This window comes from Mandrillus leucophaeus, unplaced genomic scaffold (assembly GCF_000951045.1).
Source record: "Mandrillus leucophaeus isolate KB7577 unplaced genomic scaffold, Mleu.le_1.0 Scaffold128, whole genome shotgun sequence".
NCBI lineage: Eukaryota > Metazoa > Chordata > Mammalia > Primates > Cercopithecidae > Mandrillus > Mandrillus leucophaeus.
Genome location: NW_012101209.1, coordinates 115,305 through 138,757, shown reverse-complemented (window position 1 = coordinate 138,757; position 23,453 = coordinate 115,305). Strand labels below are relative to the sequence as shown.

General features: G+C 39.3%; 1 protein-coding gene across 1 annotated transcript in view; it reads left to right on the top strand.

Annotated features, from left to right (window-relative positions):
- Positions 1-23,453, top strand: part of AVL9 (AVL9 homolog (S. cerevisiase)) — a 54,183-nt gene that overhangs the window by 15,131 nt on the left and 15,599 nt on the right. Inside the window, exons 4-11 of the mRNA XM_011972284.1 lie at positions 256-341; positions 4,409-4,480; positions 6,991-7,080; positions 7,874-7,940; positions 9,423-9,463; positions 10,252-10,290; positions 13,507-13,576; positions 13,882-14,417. Coding sequence (XP_011827674.1) covers positions 256-341; positions 4,409-4,480; positions 6,991-7,080; positions 7,874-7,940; positions 9,423-9,463; positions 10,252-10,290; positions 13,507-13,576; positions 13,882-14,417 — 1,001 coding nt within the window. The remainder of the gene's footprint in view (positions 1-255; positions 342-4,408; positions 4,481-6,990; positions 7,081-7,873; positions 7,941-9,422; positions 9,464-10,251; positions 10,291-13,506; positions 13,577-13,881; positions 14,418-23,453) is intronic.

Sequence of the window (23,453 nt, the reverse complement as noted above, 5' to 3'; positions counted from 1 at the left end):
GTATTTTCTGTAATTGTAGTCTCAGTTTGACCTGTTATAATTCAGCCTCTTGGGCTTTTTGTGATGAGTATTTACCATAAGGCAATGAGAAAAATTCTAGGAAACCACTGTTTGTGGTGCTACAAATAAGTATGATTTGGATTCCTTGTTTTGTCATTTTTGTGTTAATGATTGCATTATGATAGCTTCAGATTTTACTACTTATTAATAAGGGTAATTCACCTCACTATTTACATTTTTCTATGTATCTCTTAGATACTGTGTTTTTTCACTTGCCACCCAGAAATGGAAATGGAGCCACAGTATTTGGTATCTCTTGCTATCGACAAATTGAAGCCAAGGTATGATAGTTAATAATGAAAAACAACTCCAAAGACCTTTCTTAGATGTTGGACACTTAGAGAAACACAGTCTTTATTTTTCAGTGGTGCCTGTAATGTTGTTTTAGATTTTTGAATATAATTTGTAGCTGTTTTTTCACTAGTACCAGTTTATTCACAGAAACATTTTATTAAGTTGACATTGGTGGCTATGCTTATATTTGTATCATAATATTTTGTACATTGTTTTTAGATAGTGATACATAAATTATCCATTTGTCTTTTAAATACTGTACTTACATTTCAAGATGTCTTTGAATTTTCTGTTTCTAGTGTTTGGCATATAACTTAGAAAAATTGAGTGGTAATGCTTGTGTGTTTTTTAGTTTTTTTATTTTTTTAAAGACAGGACCTTGCTATTTTGCCCAGGCTGGTTTTAAACTCGTAGGCTCTAGGGATCCTCCTGCCTCAGCCTGCTGAGTAGCTGGGACTACAGGTGTGCACCACTGTGTCTTGCCTTTTTTTAAGCAGCATTTCAGAAGTAGTGGGACATGCTTAGAGGGGCTCCCAACTACTCATAAGTTGTCTTAATTATCTCTAAGATTTCTTTTTTTTTCTTTTCTCTTTTTTTTTTTTTTTTTTCAGGAAGAGTCTCACTCTGTTGCCTAGGCTGGAGTGCAGTGGCACAATCTTGGCTCACTGCAGCCTTGACCCCAAGCTCAAGCCCTCCTCCCAGCTCAGATTCCCAAGTAGCTGGGATACAGGTTTGTGCCACCATGCCCAGCTAATTTTTGTGTTTTTTATGGAGACAGGGTTTCGCCACGATGCCCAGGTTGGTCTCGAACCCCTGAGTTCAAGTGATCTGCCCTCCTCAGCCTCTACAGGCTGAGCCACTGTGCCCAGCCTTGATTATTCTTAAGTACCTGCTAGCTTAATGCCTGACTTACTATAATAGCTCTAATTAATAAATTCAAATAAGCCAAGATGGTGGCCCCACCTTTCATGATTTGCTTATGTGTAGCACTGTTTTTTTTGTGGTGGGGATAATCTTAATGAGTAAAAAGCTCTTTCAAAAGGTCAATAATACTCTAAAGTAGTGAGTGGTTCTCATTCTCAACTGCACATTGCAATCACCTGGAGAGCTTTAAAAGCTAGGATAAGTGGGTCTTCCCCCACCCCAAAAGATTCTGATTTAATGATCTAGACATGGCAGGTGGGAATGTTTTAAAAGCTCCCCAGGTGATTTTCTACATAGTCAAGATTCACAACCACTGCTCTAAAACAATGATTTTTAATCAGAATTACCTGGAGACTTTTTTTTGTGTGTGTGTGTGTAAATATCTGTACCTAGCCTTTCCTCCTGGTGACTGAATTAGAATCTCTGGGATTTGAGCCTGGACAATTAAAAGTTTTAAAAGCTTCCTCGGGTGAACAATTAGTAAATCTTTTTCTAACTTGTTATGATGGAAATTTCAACCATGCAGATAAATTGAAAACATAGCACACTGAGTACCTGTGTACCCATCAGCTAGACTCATAGACTGTGTGTCTGTTTTTCCTCTGACCCACTTAAATGTAAACTACAGGTGTAAATTCCAGGATACCCAAAGTAGGTAACTACCATGAAATAACCCTCTAAGCACAGGGCCTGGAACCTAGAACATCCGTGTTACATCATGAATAACGGAATCTAAAGCTAAAGATATTATGTCAAATAATAGCATACACCTTAAATGTGTACAATTTTTGTCAATTATACCTCAACGAAGCTGAGAAAATAAAGATAAAAGAGGCTGGGTCTGGTGGCTCACACCTGTAATCCCAGCACTTTGGGAGGCCAAGGCGGGTGGATCACGAAGTCAGGAGATCAAGACCATCCTGGCTAACATGGTGAAACCCTATCTCTACTAAGAATACAAAAAAATTAGCTGGGCATGGCGGCGCACACCTGTAGTCCCAGCTACTTGGGAGGCTGAGGCAGAAGAATTGTTTGAACCCAGGAGGGTGGAGGCTGCAGTGAGCTGAGATGGCGCCACCGCACTCCAGCCTGGCAGCAGAGCGAGACTCCATCTCAAAAAAAATAATAATAATAAATTTTTTTAAAAAAGATAAAAGAAACCTGAGAGTAAGAGTTCAACTGACAGCTTTGAGCAGTTGATGTTTTCATATACTATTGTAATCAAACCCAGGTTTGGCTGCACGCCGCTCAAAAGACAGGAGAGAAGAGAGTTGCTGGGAGGAAAAGCAGATTTATTTGGAAAGCCAGCTAGATGGTGAGCTAGCATTCTAAAGTAGCATCTTAAATTTTTCAGTCTGTCTGGAGGATTTTTATGGGAGAGGGATATGGGGAAGAAGAGGAAGTTGGTGTCATGAGGTGACACACAGACATCTGGGTACCAGCAAGGGTCCAAGGAGGTTGGATACTTCTTTATCATTGGTCAGGCCACAATGCTTCTGTAAGTCTTTAACAAAACATAGTTAGTTGTTTACATACCTTTTAAATCCCAGAGTTGGTTTTAAAACATGCATGATTGCAATTTTTGCATATTGGTACTCTAAAATTATCCTTTTCTATGTGCAGGAACAAGGAAACGCTGCCTAAAAAATGCAGTTAGTTATGTTCTTTTGCTATTTCACTGTTACACTATTACCTTTACATATTTACATGTGAGATGAATTGAGCTGCTGCCTGTTCTTGGAAATTTGCTCCTTTTAATACCTTTTATTACCCATATGTCATGTAAGCACTAGTAAAATTATTTCTCCCAAGTGGGTCTTATCCCTCAGTGCTGTTTTAACAGCCCTCGTGCTCTGCATAGCCTTTAAATACTGCCTGTCTCCACACTCCCTGGTTCTGACCCACTCAGGAGTACATTAGAGTTGTCCATTTTTCCAGTGATTGCTATCCTTCTCAATAGATAATAGACAATAGAAGCAGACAGATAAACCAGTTATTGGAGGGACCTTGAGCCTGGAAGAAAGACTTTACTCCTTTTTAATGAAGATGAGACAGTGGATGAATCCAATCAGGAGGAAGGATTCAACTCCACAGCTAATTTAAAGCCTGTTCATCAGTCATCAGTTGAAAACGTGGGGGCCCCTTGGTCCTCAGGACAGATCCAAGAAGGTGTCAGGCAGTACACTAGAGGAGGAAGTCTTTCTTCCCTTGCAGCCTTGCCTGAGGTTAATCAAATCAAGATTTGCTCTCTACTAGTAGAGGACTGTAGAAATCTCACATAGTCATCCTCACAATCACTGAGAAATAAGTTATGTGCTTGTGTTTGGTGCTGGGTGCCAATACAAGTTTCCAGGCAACATGGCACAACTAACTTAACAAAATTACTGACAGTTCTTCCATCTCTGGAGAACAAGCTGTCTGTTTTTGTCATCTCTTTTTCCTTTTTTTTTTTTTTAGACAGAGTCTCACTCTGTCGCCCAGGCTGTAGTGCAGTGGCACGATTTCAGCTCACTGCAACCTCTGTCTCCCGGGTTCAAGCGATTCTCCTGCCTCGGCTTTCCAAGTAGCTGGGACTACAGGCTTGTGCCACCACACCTGACTGATTTCTGTATTTTTAGTAGAGATGGGGTTTCACCATGTTGGCCAGGCTGGTCTCGAACTCCTGGCCTCAGGTGACCCACCCACCTTAGCCTCCCAAAATGCTGAGATTACAGGCATGAGCCATTGCTCCTGGCATTTTGTTGTCTCTTGAACTAGCCCCTTCTCACCAGAAACAATGGTCTCTGAAAGGACTGTCCATTTATAACCAGAATCAACAGTGATTGATTTGCATTGAATGGTTGATTTGGGCCTGGTGACTTATACATAAAGTATTCTCCATCAGATTATAAATTCCTTAAGATTTGGGATTGTCCCTTCACTATTATATTCCCAGTGCCTCCCACAGATTCTGGCACATAGGGCCAAACTGACATTTATTTGTTCAGTATTTCCTGAGAGTCTTAATAACTTTTTAAATTTAACTGAATGTAAGAAATTTCTTACATATAATTGCTATTTTTATATTGAAAAATAATTTTTGAAATATTGCTATCAAATATTCTGATAAATTGCTCTTTGTTTATAATAGGCACTGAAAGTAAGGCAAGCAGATATCACCAGAGAGACTGTTCAGAAAAGTGTCTGTGTTCTAAGCAAGCTGGTAAGAGACCAAGTAACTCGTTCATTATGTTAAACTTTCGTGGCAGATCTTTCTTTAAGGATAAGGCACTATTAGAATAAGAAGAGATTTAAATGACATATTAAAATTATTTATGCCCTAGCATCTCCTCATTCTCTTTCCCTTTCAGCAGTTTTCATTTACACCTCTACCCAAGACTGGGTAAGAGAAAGGAGATCTTATAGCTATTGGAAAGTAATTTGACACGTAAACAAAATGAGGTAGCTGATATATTTCATTTATCCATTTTGGTTTTGTCCAAAATCTTTTTTTTTTTTTTTTTTGGAGACAGTCTTTCACTCTGTTGCCCAGGCTGGAGTGCAGTGGCATGACCTTGGCTTACTGCAACCTCTGCCTCCCAGGCTCAAGCAATCCTCCCACCTCAGCCTCCTGAGTGGCTGGGACCACAGGCATGCACTACCATGCCTGGCTAATATTTTTATATTTTTGGTAGAGACGAGGTTTTACCGTTTTGCCTAGGCTGGTCTCAAACTCCTGAGCTCAAGCAACCCACCTGCCTCAGCCTTCCAAAGTGCTGGGATTATAGGCGTGAGCCATTGTGCCTAGCCAAAATCTTATTTTATCCAAAATAAAATTTGGAGGATAAGAATATTTCTTCCAAGAAGTAATTTTACATATAAGGCAACAATAGTCTGCTAGAAAAGGAATGACTGTGGCCAGGTGTGGTGGCTCACACCTATAATACCAGCACTTTGGGAGGTCGAGGTGGGCGGATCATGAGGTCAGGAGTTCGAGACCATCCTGACCAACATGCTGAAACCCCGTCTCTATTAAAAATACAAAAAAAAAAAAAATTAGCCAGTCATGATGGCGTGCCCCTGTAATCTCAGCTACTCAGGAGGCTGATGCAGGAGAATCGCTTGAACCCAGGAGGCGGAGGTTGCAGTGAGCTGAGATCAGCCACTGCACTCCAGCGTGGGTGACAGAGGGAAACTCCGTCTCAAAAAAACCAGAGAAAAGAAAAGGAATGGCTGTTATAAAAGACCCCAGTGTCAGAAAATTGATCAATTATTTATCTGATTCCTATACACAGTTTTGAGAAGAGTAGCCTGAAAAAATATACGTGAGTGAATAGCTTTTTTATACTGGACCAGATGACCGAAGAATAAGAGTACCAGATATTAAAGGAAGTGCAACATGTTAAGAGACTTCCTGAGTAATCATTCTTCAAAGGACGATTACAATAATAAAAGATGCCATTTATTGAGTGCCTATATATCAGGCATTAATTCTGTACCAGACACTTGTTATATGTAATTGTCATTTCCATCCTTATAACAACATTGAGACATAGTTACTGTTCTCACTTTATAAATAAAGGCATATCTCAGAGAAAAAATGTGTAATTCTCACAGACATGTAACTACTAAGTGATAAAATTGGGGCAAAAAAATCAAGTTTTATCTGTCTCTGCTTTTAAAGCAGACACAAGAGATGGGAAGAGGGTAGTTTACTCAAAAGTCTGGTTGTGGTTTTTCTGGTCTATGTATTGAAGTCTATGTATAAAAATAAAATGATTTTATACTTTGATGGGAATCATGATATATTAACAGGGATACTGGAAAAGAGACTTTTCCAGTATTACTTGTTTTTAATTAATTAGAGTATATATACATCATTGGTCATTGCATCCTGAAATGGACATAGAAATGAGAAAACATCTAGAAAAGAACATTACAAATAAAAAGATGAAAATGGTAGAAGATGATCCTAAATAGAGAAATAAGGATTAAGGGATAACTTTGCTCAAATGTATAAAACAATATTATGATAAAGGACACAAACTAGTTGTTTGTCTTCTGCCACAGCCTCCTGAGTAGCTGGGACCACAGGTGCATGCCACCACTCCCAGAGGAGTGAGCCTCCACAGAGGACAAAAAAGGGAAATGAACTTAAATGTAATCATGAATGTTCAAATAGATTTAAAAACAGACTGTTATAAGGATGAATAAATGTCACTACAGGCCAGCAAAACAGTGTGCAGAATTAGAATATGTTTTAAATCATATAATAGTAATAGCTAATGTTTGGATGCTGTAATAGCTAATGTTTGGATTTTTTCTGTGTGTCAGATACTTCTTACCAAGTGCTTTTACCTGGTATTTAATCCTTAAAACAGTCAAGTAAGAGGTACTGTTTTCATATGCCCATGTTCACATCAGCAAGCAGAGGTGGAGAGGTTAGATTCCCCAGAGCTGAGTGATGGAGCCAGGCCCAGCAAATCTGAGCCCACACTCTTAAGCACTGTACTGTGTTTCAGGTACTTTTCACTTGCAGCCAAAGAACAGATGACTTCACAGCTTTCAACTATGAATAATACGCACTAAAGTTGATAGTTACTAACTTTTTTCTCCCTGTTCTCTTCAAATTAAAAAGTTGTGGGGTTCTGTTTCTTTTACTATTATCAACCAATTTTACTGTTATCAACCAATTATTATCAATCAATGGTAATTTCTCTGTTTTCCTTTAAGCCTTTGTATGGTTTACTTCAAGCAAAACTTCAACTCATTACACATGCATATTTTGAAGAGAAGGATTTTTCCCAAATTTCCATTCTAAAGGTAACTTTATACCCCTCTATAGTGTTTGGCTGAAGATATGCTCATGAATCAAGTAAATATTGTCAGTAATACTGTGAAGGATAATTATTACCTTAAGAAAGACATTCTAATGTGAAAACACATTTGCATCAAAACACTGAAAGACTAGGAATCTGCCCAAATACTAAATTTAACCAAACTTTTTTTTGGGGGGGGGGAAATAATGACTACAAATAACTATAACTAACAGTAATGTTTCTCTTAGTGGATAATAGCCCTTTTGCTATGGCATTGCTTCTATAAATTTGCTTATCTTACTAATAAACTGCACAGTATTTTTATATATCAGGTTTTTGGTTCCTAGCTCCCAATACATAGACCAGAAAAACCACATGATTATTTTATCGAAAATGGATAGCATGTTTTCCTCAATGCCACCATTCATGTAAAGAATATGGATCTCTCATGGATTCTGGTGGGAATAGGACAGCTAGGGACTTAGCAAGGAGCAGAGGGAATTTACACTAGGAATTCATACCACTATGTGAATGAGACATGCTCTAAAATGTAGAGGGAGAAAGGAATACCCTGAGTAGTTTTTCATACTCACTGCCCACATCTCTTCTGATACTGCTCATATCCTGAAGAGAAGAAATGAGAACTGGCAAGGTTGCAGAGAGGCTTGTTTTTAAATTTAGCGCCTAGCAGAACAAACTGCCTCAATTAAGAAACCAACTTTTTTTCTGATCAATATATTTCTAATTCAGATCTAAAATGATAGTAAAATGTGCTAAGTTCAATCTATATTTTATAGGAACTTTATGAACATATGAATAGTTCCTTGGGAGGTGCTTCATTAGAAGGATCCCAAGTATATCTTGGTAAGTTAACTGACTTACAAGTTAAAAGAGATTCCTTCATTTCTATTTGTTTAGCAAAGTGAGTTGCATGTAAAACTTTCATTAGAATTACATCTCTATATGGGATCTAAATTCTTCAACATTTGATGCTGTTTCTTCCTTAAGTATCTTCTTAGCCAGTGTTTATGCTGAGAAGAGTATTAGAACATACCAGATTTACAACTGTTAATGGACAAGGTAAATCAAGGTAAATTTCTGCGTTGGTTTTTTTTTTTTTTTTTTTTTTGAGACAAACTACCTCAATTATCAATGAAAATGGACAGCATTTTCTCACCCAGGCTGGAGTGCAGTGGTGTGATCATGGCTTACTGCAGCCTTGACCTCCTGGGCTCAAGCAATTCTCCTGCCACAGCCTCCTGAGTAGCTGGGACCACAGGTGCATGCCACCACTCCCAGCTAGTCATTTTTTTGTTTGTTTTGGGTTTTTTGTTTGTTTGTTTGTTTGTTTTGTTTTTTTTGTAGAGACAAGGTGTCCCTATGGTGCCCAGGCTGGAATTTCTACCTTTTAGGATAGTAATGGAAGTTTTTTATTATTTTTTCTTTTCCTTGCATTAATGCTGACCAGCTTAATTCCCTGTCGTAACAGATGAAGCAAAAAGATGCTCAGCTCTTTCCTGTTCTAAGATTCTTCGGGTTAGGGATTTGTGTTTAATTTATACTATCTTGACAACCCAGAATATCCATTGGTAGCCAAGGTATTCAATGGGCAACTCAATAAATATCCATTTTGTGATTAAAACTTTTTAATCACATAGTGGTTTATGCTCACTCAATTCCAATTTCAGCATGCAGTTGCCAACTGCAGTTTACGATTGCAATCCTCTGTGTAATGCAAACTATTGTTCTGCATAATATGAAGTCCTATTCTGAGAACATATTTTCTCTAAATTATTTTCTCTTGTACTGTGTTGTTTCAGGCAGATGATAGAAAAGACTGTGTTTCAGAAATAACAGCGTATGAAGTGCCATGACCAAAAACCTTGTTTAATCATTGATTGCCACTATAATATAAGCTGTATCATTTCTAAACTTGTATAGTTTATGTTTGTAGAATGGGGAAATGTGTTAGACCTGCACTGTCCAAAACAGTAGCTACTAGCCACCTATAGCTGTCTATATTTAGATTAAAATTAATAAAATTTTAATAAAACTTAAGTCAGTTTGTCTCAGTTACTCATGCCACATTTCCGTTGCTCAGTAGCCGCATGTGATTATTGTATTGGACAAGACAGGTTTAAAATATTTTCATCCTTGCAGAAAGTTGTACTGAACAGCACTGTATATGAGTATATGTGTACCTAATCAAACATTACATAAATATTTGAATATTTGCATATTCCTGCTTTTTTTTTTAATCTTTCTTTCCGTTAAGGGGAAAATAACCTTTCTTCAGTAAAAACATTACATTGTAGTCACAGTTTAGCTTTTTTATTAACATTGTAGGTCTGTCACCTCGAGATCTTGTCCTTCATTTTCGACACAAGGTATAGTACCTTATTTAAATAAATTTATGATGTACAGTACTAAAATGGCCAACACTGTTCTTAGTGTGCACATTTAACTGCCAAATTCAGTGTGCTAAATTGAATGCAGATTGTGGCATACCATGCTTTAGTTCTTCTAAGGTGTGCTTGGCCTTATAACTATACAAAATTAAAAGTATTGGTAGTCCTTGTATTACAGAAATTTAAAAGAGCACAAATACTGTTTACTTCTTTGCAGGCTAGGGTAATTTTTTCTGTTGTTTTTGCAATTTCATCTATCATGAGATTAGAGTGGAAAGAAACATGGTTTGATCTTGCAGAATATTTTATATGTTGCCCTGAGAATGGAGCATTTTTCAGTAAAACATATACATCCCTATACCTTCTGATGTTTATTATTAAAGCAGATGTTGACTAGGATATAAACACAGATTATCCATTTAACAAACATTTACTGAGCACCTGCTTTGTGAACACTCTGGACATCCAGAAGTAAATTATTTATTTAAAGAGCAGGGTCCCCTTTAAAGAGCTTACAGATACTTCAATCAAAGATGGTACCACCCCTTCAAGAAAAAATCATTTCAGTTAGAGATTTAAGTGATTCTCACATTTAAGAGTACACAGGTAATGTTTCACTTTTCAGTATAAGTTCATAATTTTTCATGTACTTTTTAAAGTGCTGTATTTAGTATTAATGATTATGGTTATGTTTTAGGAGGGGAAAAGATGAATTACAGACTTGAGTTTCTCATTTCAATACAACATTTTTTTTTTCCCGTTTGCAGGTCTTAATCCTATTTAAGCTAATTCTTCTTGAAAAAAAGGTATGATCCTAAGGGATGAAAGGAAAGATGCAGTATTTAACTTTTATTGACTTTTTTTTTTACATTATTTCATAAAATTGAAACTAATAATAAAGTATTAAGATACTTTTTGCCTATCATTGTGGTGAGCTGAAGCACATTTTCTTGTTCTCTGCCATAGAAATATAAATTCGGGGCCGGGTGCGGTGGCTCAAGCCCGTAATCCCAGCACTTTGGGAGGCCGAGACAGGTGGATCACGAGGTCAGGAGATCGAGGCCATCCTGGCTAACACGGTGAAACCCCGTCTCTACTAAAAAATACAAAAAAAACTAGCCGGGCGAGGTGGCGGGTGCCTGTAGTCCCAGCTACTCGGGAGGCTGAGGTAGGAGAATGGCGTGAACCCGGGAGGCGGAGCTTGCAGTGAGCTGAGATCCGGCCACTGCACTCCAGCCTGGGCTACAGAGCAAAACTCCGACTCAAAAAAAAAAAAAAGAAATATAAATTCATGCAGCTTTTCTGGAGGTAACAGAAAACTCAATTTTAAACTGACTTTAAATAAAAAGGACGTGTTGTTGGCTCACTTTAGATTTCAGGGTTGTGTGACTCAGTGGCTCCATAGTGTAATTAAGTGCCTAGGTTTTTTTCCATCTCTTTGCTCTACAGTACACAGTGCCAGCTTGTTCCAGAGCCTAGTTTCCCTGGTAGTATAGGGAACTGCCGACAGTAATTGGGTTATTTGCTTCCTCAATCATAACTGCCGGCAGAAATAATACCTCCTCCTAAACAATCTAATAAGAATTTTTGACTGGGCACAGTGGCTCACACCTGTAATGCTAGTACTTTGGGAGGCTGAAGCAGGAGGATCACTTGTGCTCAGGAGTTTGAGACCAGCCTGGTATACATGGTGAAAGAAACCCCATCTCTACAAAATATACAAAACTTAGCTGGGTGTGGTGGCGTGTGCCTGTAGTCCCAGCTACTTGGGAGGCTGAGTTAGGAGGATGGCTTGAGCCTGGGAGGTGGAGATTACAGGGAGCTGAGATCGTGCCACTGCACTCCAGCCTGGGAATACAGCCACTGTCTCAAAAAATAACAATTAAAAAAATAATAATTCTTTCCTTCAATTTGTTTGGGCCTGTTACAGGCCACACATGTGGCTACTCCTGTGGCCAAATACCCTGATTGGCTTAAACTTGGGTTCCTGACCACTCCCTAATACAAAGGGATGGGTTTGCCATGATTGGCTTAGTCCCAAGGCCAAATCTGACCTACCAGCTATTGTTATACATAAAATTTTATTGGAAATCAGACCCATTTATTTACTTGCTGTTTATGGCTGCTTTCACACTGTGGTGGCAGAGTTGAGTAGTTGTGACAGACCATATGGCCCACCAAGCAAAAATATTTATCTGACCTTTTATAGGTATAAGGGTGAACTATATAAAAAGTTCACCAGCCTTTGGTTTAGACTAATCAGGAGCCATCCTTGGATCTGGGCCAGTTTTATATACCGTATTACTGTGCCTAGAGGAGTAGGGGTGGAAAGAATATTGGGGAATCGACCATGCACAATATCCACTTTAGTTCACTACCTTAAAAATAATCCTTTGACCGAGTAATTCTCCTTTTAGAGATCTATTTTCCAAAATTAATCTGAACTGGACACAAAGCTCTAAGAGAGTCTGTCACAGAATAATAAATTATAAGTGAATAACTATTAGTTTATCTTGTATGTTGTATATAATTTCAGACAATAAAAAAGATACTAAGATGTTTTTATTGTTTTAAAGATTTTCATGGCATGTTAAGTGAGAAAAGTTTGTCTACAACATATCAAGCCCATGATCCCAATTTTATAAATGAATATATATTAATTGAAAAGGGACTGGAAGTAAAGGTATCAGCCTAGTTTGGCAAGAACATAAGTTATTTTTTTAAAGGAAATTTTTTTCTGTATCCTATTTTTCTGTAAGAAATATATATTCCTTCAGGCTGGGCATGGTGGCTCACGCCTGTAATCTCAGCACTTTGGGAGACTAAGGTGGGCAGATCACTTGAGGTCAGGAGTTTGAGAACAGCCTGGCCAACATGGTGAAACCCCATCTCTGCTAAAAATACAAAAATTAGCCAGGCATGGTGGCAGATGCCTGTAGTCCCAGCTACTCGGGAGGCTGAGGCAGGAGAATTGCTTGAACCCGGGAGGCAGAGGTTGCAGTGAGCCAAGATCGCACCACTGCACTCTAGCCTGGGTGACAGAGCGAGACTCCATCTCAAAATAAATAAATGAATGAATGAATGAGTATTCCTTCAAACAGAAAAAAAGATAGTTTTTTTTTTTTTAATTAACCCAACATACTAGTGTGGTGTTTCAAAAATTTTTATTTAATTTCTAAAATTGTAACAAAATATACGTAACATACAATTTATCATTGTAACCATTTTAAGGTGTACAATTCAGTGGTATTAAGTACATTCATGTTACGCAGCCATCATCACCATCCAGCCACAGAACACTTTGAATTCCTTTTTATTTTTTGAGACAGGGTATAGCTCTGTCACCCAGGCTGGAGTGCAGTGGTGCAATCTCAGCTCACTGTAACCTCCACCTCCCGGGTTCAAGCAATTCTCCTGCCTCAGCCTCCTGAGTAGCTGAGATTACAGGTGCGCACCACCATGCCTGGCTAATTTTTGTATTTTTAGTAGAGGCAGGGTTTCAGCATGTTGGTCAGGCTGGTCTCAATCTCCTGACCTTGTCATCTGCCCGCCTTGGCCTCCCAAAGAGCTGGGATTACGGGTGTGAGCCAGCTACCACGCCTGGCAGCTGTTATTTTTTTATTTTTTATTTTTATTTTTATAAGACAGAGTCTCACTGTCTAGCCAGGCTAGAGTACAGTGGCGTGATCTCGGCTCACTGCAACTCTGCCTTCTGGGTTTAAGTGATTCTCCTGCCCCAGCCTCCCAACTAGCTGGGACCACAGGCATGCACCACCATCCCCGGCTAAGTTTTTGTATTTTAGTAGAGATGGGGTTTCACCCTGTTGGCCAGGATGGTCTCGATCTCCTGACCTTGTGATCCACCCACCCCAGCCTCCCAAAGTGCTGGGATTACAGGCATGAGTCACTGCACCCGGCCAGCTATTACTCTTATATAAAGAATTTTTCCCTCTCTTTTATTTGTTATCATTATGGATGGCTTCATGGGTTTTCTAATTTGATTTTGATTGACTCCATTCCAGGTTCTTTTTTATATTTCTCCAGTGAATAAATTGGTGGGTGCACTGATGACTGTGTTATCCCTTTTTCCAGGTAAGAAAACAGCAGTATCTACTCTTTCTTTTGTTTAACTTGTACTGGAACCTAAACTTTTAGAAATAACATTTCAAAGATAAATTCATTAGGGTTATCCTTTCTATTTTAATATGACATTTGCTTTTTGGAAATAGGTTTCTCTCTTTTGTCTGGGTTTCTTTCTGTTCTTTGTGTTTTTAATTAAAATGTGTAAAAGCATAGCTTATTAAATTTTATAGGAGAGTCTACTAATAAAATATATAGCTCTTAGGTTCTTCCATATTATTATAAGCCAAGCTGTTCTTTAATATTGCATATTTTAGGCATGATTGAACATGGTCTCAGTGACTGTTCTCAGTATAGACCCCGGAAGAGTATGTCTGAAGATGGTGGACTTCAGGAAAGTAACCCATGTGCAGATGATTTTAATTCTGCATCCACTTCTGACGTTTCACATACCAACTTGGGAACTGTCAGGAAAGTCATGGCAGGAAACCATGGAGAAGATGCTGCCATGAAGACTGAAGAGTCTTTGTTCCGAGTGGAAGACAGCAACAAAGGGCAGGAACACAATGATAACAATCAATATTTGAAACCTCCATCTCGCCCATCTCCAGATTCTTCAGAAAGTGACTGGGAAACTTTGGATCCTAGTGTCTTAGAGGACCCCAACTTGAAAGAAAGGGAACAGCTGGGATCAGACCAGACAAATTTGTTTCCAAAGGACTCTGTCCCCTCAGAAAGTCTTCCAATTACTGTACAACCTCAAGCTAATATGGGACAGGTAGTCCTGATACCAGGGCTCATTTCGGGTTTGGAAGAGGATCAGTATGGCATGCCCCTGGCCATCTTCACAAAGGTAAAGTGCAATATTTTTTACCGAATTCCTTAAAGAATTTGAAAAATCCTTTTAGAGTTTAACTTTTGAACTTTTGGTATTCAACGCATTTTCAGATAGAAAATTTTCCTTGAAAACTGTAAAATATATACCAGATATATAGTACTGTGGCATCTGTGACCATAGTATAAGTCTATAGGGAAGTATGTAGGGGATTTTGATTGGTAAATGTTTGGAAACTTAGTAGATATGAGTCATATTCACAATCAGTCTCTTGGGTCTATTTTTAATTATTCAGGTTTCTCCTTAAAAAAAGAATTAAGGGAGTTCAGACAGCCTTGATTGTGCTCAATAAATACAGGCACGCCTCGGAGATACTATGGTTCAGTTACAGAACACTGTGATAAAACGAGTCGCAGGAATTTTTTTGTTTCCAAAACTTTGAGAGGCTGAGGCCGGAGGATCACTTGAGGCCAGGAGTTTGATTAGACAGATGTGGTAATTCACACCTATGGTCCCAGCTACTTGGGAGGCTGAGGTTAGCAGGCTCGGTTGAGCCCTGGAGGTTGAGGCTAAAGTGAGCTGTGATTACAGCACTGCACTCCAGACTGGGCGACAGAGGGAGACTCTATTATTTTTTAAATAGTAAATGTTTATTATTTAAAATTTAATAATTATTTTTAAAACACAACAAAGTGAATAAAACTTAATAATTATGTTAAAAGCACAATAAAGTGAAATACAGTTAATAAATCATTAATTTTAAATTTATTTAAATATAAATGAATAAAAATCCTTAAATATAAATGAATAAAAATCCTTTGTTGTCATTTCAACAACATTCACCACATCTTCTTCACTAGCAGCAGACTCCATCACAAGAAACCACTCTCCTTATCCCTAAGAAGCAGCTCCTCATCCATTCAAGTTTATCAGCAGATTGCAGCAATTCAGTCATATTTTCAGATTCCACTTCTAATTCTAATTTTCTTGCTGTTTCCACCAAATCTCCCCCAAGGTCTTGAACCCTTCAAAGTTATTCATGAGAGTGGTATCAGCTTCTTCCAAACTCCTGTTAATATTGATATTTTGACCTCTTCCTGTGAATCACAAATGTTCTTAATGGCATCTAGAGTAACGAATCTTTTCCAGAAGACTTTCAATTTACTTTGCCCAGATCCATCAAAGGAATCACTATCCATGGCAGCTATAGCCTTATGAAATGTATTTCTTAAATAATAAGATCTGAAAATTAAAATGACTACTTGATCCATGGGCTCCAAAATGAATGTTGTGTTCATAAGCATGAAGAAAACATTAATCTCCTTGTACATCTTCATTAGAGCCCTTAGATGACCAGGTGCATTGTCAATGAGCAGTAATATTGTGAAAGGAATCTTTTTTTATTTTCTTCTGTGTAGCAGGTCTCAACAGTGGCCTTAAATATACAGTAAACCATGCCATAAAGAGATGTGCTATCATCCAGGCTTTGTTGTTCCATTCTAGAGCACAGGCAGCAGATTTAGCATAACTCTGAAGGGCCCTAGGATTTGGGGAATGGTAAATGATCATTGGCTTCAACTTAAAGTCACCAGCTGCATTAGCCCCCAGTAAGAGTCACCTTGTCCTTTGAAGCTTTGAAGCCAGGCATTGACTTCTTCCCTACCTACAAAAGTCCTAGATGGCATCTTCTTCCAGTAGAAAGCTGTTTTGTCTTTATTGAAAATCTGTTGTATTCAAAATCATCAATGACCTTAGCTAGATCTTCTGAATAACTTGCTATAGCTTCTCCATCAGCACTTGCTGCTTCACCTTGCACTTTTATGTTATAGAGACGGCTTCTTAAACATGGTGAGCTAACTCTGCTGGCTTCATACTTCTGCATCTCCTCACCTCTCTCGGCTTTCATATAATTGAGGAGAATTAAGGCCTTGCTGTAGATTAGGCTTTGGCTTAAGGGAATGTTCTCTTTGGTTTGATCTTCTCTCCAGACCACTCAATCAAACTTTCTGCATATCAGCAATAAGGCTGTTGTTTCACTTTCTTAACATTTGTGTGTTCACTGGTTAAAAAAAAAAAAAAAAAAACACTTTTAGTAGCACTTTTAATTTCCTTCAAAAACTTTTCTTTTGCATCGACAACTTGGCTAACTGGTGCAAGAGGCATAGATTTCTGTCTCAGCTTTCGACTTGCCTTCTTTACTAAACTTAATCATTTTTAGCTTTTGATTTCAAATAAGATGTGAGACTTTTCCTTTTACTTAAACACTTAGAGGCCATTGTAGGGTTGTTAATTGGCCTAATTTAAATATTGCTGCATCTCAGGGGATAGGGAGGTCTGAGGAGAGGGGAAGAGACAGGAATGGCCAGTCAGTGGAGAAGTCAGAACACACACAGCATTTATTAAGTTTGCTGTCTATGTGGGCGTGGTTCATGTCACCTCAAAACAATGACAATAGTAACATCAAAGATCACGGATCACAGATCAGCGTAAGAAACACAATAATAAGGAAAATGTGTGAGATATTGTGAGAATTACCAAAATGTGACAGAGGCAGGGAAGTGAGCACAGGCTGTTGGAAAACTAGATGATGGTTGCAGGGTTGCCATAAACCTTCAGTTTAGAAAAAGCACAATAAAGTGAAGTACAATAAAAAGAGTTGCCTATATATATCAAAATACTACAATTTTAAAAGAGAAAAGCTTAGATGTCTAACTTACATCACTTATAAGTGAGGTGAGTTATAGCCAATAAGTATACATATATATTTACTAAGTATACTTAATACATACACTTATTAAGTGTACTTATATTAGTAAACTTCATTTGAATATAACAGTGTTTTGGCTAATTGTTCTAACACATTTTTAATCTTTTTATAAAAACCAGAATGTATTTGAATTTTTTAATGACTTAAACACAATATAGTAAATCAAATTGAATCTTTAATTCACAGTCTTCTCAGGATATCATTTCTTAATGTCAGTAATGCATTAAGATGAAGCAGTCAACTTCACTGGGTCAAAAGTTACACTGGACTGGACATAGTGTCTCACACCTGTAATCCCAGCACTTTGGGAGGCCGAGGCAGGGAGGATTGCTTGAAACCAGAATCTAGAAACCAGCCTGTGCAACAAAGCAAGACCTCATCTCTACGAAAAAGTAAAATAAATTATCTGGACACGGTGGCATATGACTATAGTCACAGCTACTTGGGAGGCTGAGGCAAGAGATCTCTTGAACCCAGGACTTTGAGGCTGCTGTGAGCCATGACTGTGCCACTGCACTCCAGTCTGAGCTTCAGAGTTTAGAGTAAGACCCTGTCTCTATATAAAGATAAATAAAGTTACACTGATGCTGAGACATATTCTGGAAGCTACATTGTTTGGATGTTTTTTTCATCCTTTGCAGAAAAACTTTTATTGCTATTTGTGAATTTTCAAAGTAGAGCAGAAAAAATTTTTTTTTTAATTTCTTATTCTACAAGTACAGTTATCCCTCATTATTCATGGGGGATTAGTTCCAGGAACTTACCCCATACTAAAATTCGAGAATGTTCAAGTCATTTACATAGAGTGGCATAGTGTTTGCATATGACCTGTGTACATATTCCCACATATGGTTTTTCTTTTTTTTTTTTTTTTGAGACAAAGTCTTGCTCTGTCCCCCAGGCTGGAGTGCAGTGGCATGATCTCGGCTCACTGCAACCTCCACCTCCCAGGTTGAAGCAATTCTTCTGCCTCAGCCTCCCGAGTAGCTGGGACTACAGGCGCCCATCACTATGCCCAGCTGATTTTTGTATTTTTAGTAGAGACAGGGTTTCACTATGTTGACCAGGCTGGTCTCAGACTCCTGATCTCAGGTGATCTGCCCACCTTGGCCTCCCAAAGTGCTGGGATTACAGGCATGAGCCACTGTGCCCAGCCTCTCCCGTATCCTTTAAATCACCTCTAGATTATCTATAATACCTAATGCAATGTAAATGCTATGTGAATAGTTACTATGCTAGGGTTAATTTTGTATTATTATTTTTCTCAATATTTTTAATCCAAGGTCGGTTGAATCTGGTATGTGGAACCCATGGATGTGGAGAACCAACTGTATTTATTGCCCTTCCATGAGCCAGACACCATACTAGATTCTGAATTCTTGTCATCTGTGATCTTGCAGTCTACCATGAAAGGCAGATGTACCACCTTTGCAGTTACTAGAACAAAGTATTCTGTTTTTCCCTGAATACTGTCTGGTATTTATGAAGTAAAACTTTTATGTGGAAAAGAAAGATGGGTAATGTTGGCTTGAACAATGTATTTATTTCCTCTCCTATATTATTTGATAAATTATTTCTGGGTTTACCCAGCTTTGCAAAAATGTACTTGCCCAGAGTCATTGTTGGTGAATAGTTAATAGAGAATGCCATCTTTGTTCATTTTGTAACTTGCTTGGGATTCTGAAATTATCTTAACTGATTTCACGATTAAACCAATGCAGTTTCTTAAAACTGGAATTTAAGAACTTGGGGAGAAAACTTGGGTTTCTCAGACTACTGGTGAAGCAAGTAGCCACAAATTGTGGGCTTTCTGAGCTGTGTTATGACTTCGTATACCTTTCAGAGCCCTGACTTTGCTGTTTCACCCACCTGCCCTCTAATTTTTACTATTGTGAAGATATCAAGAGAGAAATTAACTGGAGAGGGATTTTGGTTTTGTCAGGTTGCTGACAAAGCAATTTAAAGATGTATTTTGTGTCTTGTCAATAAAGCATGTTTAGCGGAGTATTAGATTTGTGTGCCGTATACAGTATCAGTATTAAATATATGATGGGCTTACTAACGTCCCTATAAAATATTTGTCTTTTTGGTTTTATGTTTTTTGAGTGTTTGGATGAAAATCTAATTTCTTTAATCACAGTTTTAAATGGCAATGCTGACTTTTTCATGTCAGTAACTTTGGAATATGAAATATTCTTAAAACCAAATTGTCTTTAGGCTTTTTTCTCTTGAAGATCTTAAAATCCTTGTACAGAATGAATTAGGTTAGCAAAACATTTTGAAAAGTAATTTTAGAAATAGCTGGAGAGATGCCTGGGTGCCTGGGGAATATTGCTGAAGTAGAGTAGTTATCATATGAATAAATGGAAACAAATTTCTACACAATAAAACAATTATTTCCGGAAGAAAGTCTCCAGTTCCCCGACTTTCTGGTCCTCTCTCTGGTACATGAACTTGCCTGAGGTTGATGCCTTTCATGTCAGTTTCAGCGAGGAGGCTTACTGTGTAAATGCTGTGGATACTAGCTTCTAAAATATACTTGCACCTTTCCTGAGAGCTGATTCAGGAAGTGTAGAGAAGAAACGGGTGCTAAGGAAGAAGAGGTGGGGCTGGAGGCAGCTGTGGGGTAGGCTTCCCATAGGGTGATGGGAAGGTAACTGGGACACTGAAGGAGAAGTAGGAAATTAGAGGATGATTTGGGCCTGTGTAGTATTTATGCTCTGCTGCTCCATCACTTTCTAACCAGAGAAACATTGAAGGGGAATGAGGGAAGTGGAATAAAAGATAAACAGGAAGATACAGTAGCTATTTTCTGATGTGAAAAGACAATCCTGAGGGCTTTTCTCCCATTCTTCCCTGATTTTAAGTCTTCCCATCTTATTACTGAAAGTGTTCTGGAATTGGCTGCACTTTGGAGCAAAGTAGTTAATGGAGGACTGGCCAGAAACGACTGAAGCCCTTGGAGCTCGGAGTCCCACCTGCCTTAATCTCACGCGTCAGCTTTCTCCCTCTTCTAGTTATGAGATTTTTGCCATTATTTAGTAAAAGTAGTTGAGTCACTATAATGGAACTCTATTTAGAAATAACCTCAATGCGACCAGGCTCGGTGGCTCACACCTGTAATCCCAGCATTTTGAGAGGCCAAGGCGGGCGGATCACCTGAGATCAGGAGTTCAAGACCAGCCTGACCAACATGGAGAAACCCCGTCTCTACTAAAAATCAAAATTAGCTGGGTGTGGTGGTGCATGCCTGAAATCCCAGCTACTCGGGAGACTGAGGCAGGAGAATCGCTTGAATGTGGGAGGCAAAGGTTGCGATGAGTGGAGATCATGCCATTGCACTCCAGCCTGGGCAACAAGAGCGAAACTCCGTCTCAAAAAAAAAGAAAAAAAAGAAAGAAAGAAATTACCTCAGTGCAATTATTGTCGATTAAAAAACTTTGAAACAGCCAAGGCAGAAGAATCACTTGAGCTCAGGAATTTGAGACCAGCCTGAGCAACATAGTGAGACCTCAACTCTACTAAGTAAAGTAAAAATTAAAAGATTAGCTGGGGCCAGGTGCAGTGGCTCATGCCTGTAATCCCAGCACTTTGGGAGGCCCAGGCAGATGGATCACCTGAAGTCAAGAGATCAAGACCATTCGGGCCAACATGGTGAAACCCCATCTCTACTAAAAATACAAAAATTAGCTGGGCATGTTGGCACACACCTGTATTCCCAGCTACTCAGGCTGCTGAGGCAGGAGAATCGCTTGAACCCAAGAGGCGAAGGTTACAGTGAGCCGAGATCCTGCCACTGCACTCCAAAAAAAAAAAAAAAAAAGAAATTAGCCAGGTGTGGGGGCATGTGCCAGTAGTCCCAGCTACTTGGAAGGCTGAGGTGGGAGGATCACTTGAGCCCAGGAGGTCAAGACTGCAGTGATCCATGGTCATGCCACTGCACTCCTGCCTGGGCAAAAGACCAAGACCTCATCTTAACAAATAATTATTTTTTTTTTTAATCTTTTTTTTTTTTTTTTTGGAGATGGTCTCACCACTCTTGCCCAGCCTGGAATACAGTGGTGCAATCTCGGCTCACTGTAACCTCCTCCTCCCGTGCTCAAGCAATCCTCCCACTGCAGCCTCCCAAGTAGCTGGGACCATAGGCGCTTGCCACCATGCCCAGCTAATTTTTTGTAGAGATGCGGTGTCATCATATTGTTCAGGCTGGTCTTGAACTCCTGAGCTCAAGCAGTTTGCCCGCCTTAGCCTTCCAAGTAGCTGGGACTACAGGTGTGAGCTACCACACCCAGCCAAAATAATAATGTTTAAGGCTAGTCAAATGAAGCACTGGGGGTCGACAATAAAAATAGAATTGTTTTCAGTTTTAATTCTTTAAAAAGTTACCTCAACCTGTAGCCAAATAAATGTGACTTTTGGCCAGGCGCAGTGGCTCACGCCTGTAATCTCAACACTTTGGGAGGCTGAGGCCGGTGGATCACAAGGTCAGGAGATCGAGATCATCCTGGCTAATATGGTGAAACCCTGTCTCTACTAAAAATACAAACAAAAAAAAAAATTAGCCAGGCGTGGTGGTGGGCACCTGTAGTCCCAGCTACTCGGGAGGCTGAGGCAGGAGAATGGCGTGAACACGGGAGGCGGAGCTTGCAGTGACCCGAGATCTCGCCAGTGCACTCCAGCCTGGGGGACACAGCGCGACTCCATCTCAAAAAAAAAAAAAATTACTTTTAGTGTTTGAGAGATAGGGAAGATTATTTCATATTATTTCATTATGTAGGAGGATAGGTGCTGCATTTTAAAACTTTTTTAAAGAGCAGTAGCCATTTCTTTGTTTGGCTTTTATTGTATCTGGTACTCTTTAAAAAAAACACACAATTGCCTCCCCCAAAAGATGACTTAATTTGGAATTCCCTTAAGTTTCATTTTATTTGTAACTTTGTTTGTTTATTTTTGAGACAGAGTTTTGCTTTTCACCCAGGCTGGAGAGCAGTGGTGTGATCTCAGCTCACTGCAGCCTTGACCTCCTAGGCTCAAGGGATCCTCCCACCTCAGTCTCCTGAGTAGCTGGGACCACAGATGCGGGCCACCATACCCAGCTAATTTTTGTATTATTGGTAGAAATGGAGTTTCACCATGTTGCTCAGGCTGGTCTCAAACTCCTGAGCTCAAGCAGTCTGTCCCCCTTGGCCTCCCAAAGTGCTGGGATTACAGACATGAGCCACCACACCCAGCAAGTAATGCTACAATTTTAAAGCTATTTTGAACTATTTTAAATACTTTTATAAATATGTAATGCTTCCACATAGTTCAATATTTGAAAGATTCCAAAGCATCGCTAATAAAAAGTCTCCGTTCCATTCCATCCCCTGCTATCTAGCAGCCCTCTCCAGTGGCAGCCAACATTGTCACTGTCTTCTCTTTCCTTCTGGGGGTATTCTATGCAGAAACAAATGCATATTTCCCCTCCCTTTTTACAAATGGCAGCAGAATGTGCCCATTTTTGCCCTTTATTTTTTAATTTAATTATTTATTTATTTATTTATTTATTTTGACACAGAGTTTTGCTCTTGTCACCCAGGCTGGAGTGCCGTGGTATGATCTCAGCTCACTGCAGCCTCCACCTCCTGGTCTTTTCAAGTGATTCTCCTGCCTCAGCCTCTTGAGTAGTTGGGATTACAGGCACCCGCCACCACGCCCAGCTCATTTTTATATTTTTAGTAGAGACAGGATTTCACCATGTTGGTCAGGCTGGTCTCAAACTCCTGACCTCAGATGATCTGTCCTCTTCAGCCTCCCAAAGTGCTGGGATTACAGGTGTGAGCCATCGCACCCGGCCCTTTTTTAAATTTCATTTTTCTTTTTTCTAGAGACAGTGTCTTACTATGCTGCCTGGCCATTCTCGAACTCCTGGGCTCAAGCAGTCCTCCCACTGTGGCCTCCCAAAGTGCTAGGATTACAGGTGTGAGTCATCATGCCCAGCTCGCTTATTCTTTTGTTACATCATATTCTTTTTTTATTATTATTTTATTTTATTTTGAGATGGAGTCTTACTCTGTCGCCCAGGCTGGAGTACAATGGTGCTATCTTGGCTCACTGCAACCTCCACCTCCTGGGTTTAAGCGATTCTCCTGCCTCAGACTCCCAAGTAACTGGGATTACAGGTGCCCACCACCATGCCTGGCTATTTTTTGAATTTTTAGTAGAGACAGGGTTTCAGCATGTTGGCCAGGCTGGTCTCGAACTCCTGACCTCAAGTGATCTGCCTGCCTCAGCCTCCCAAAGTGCTG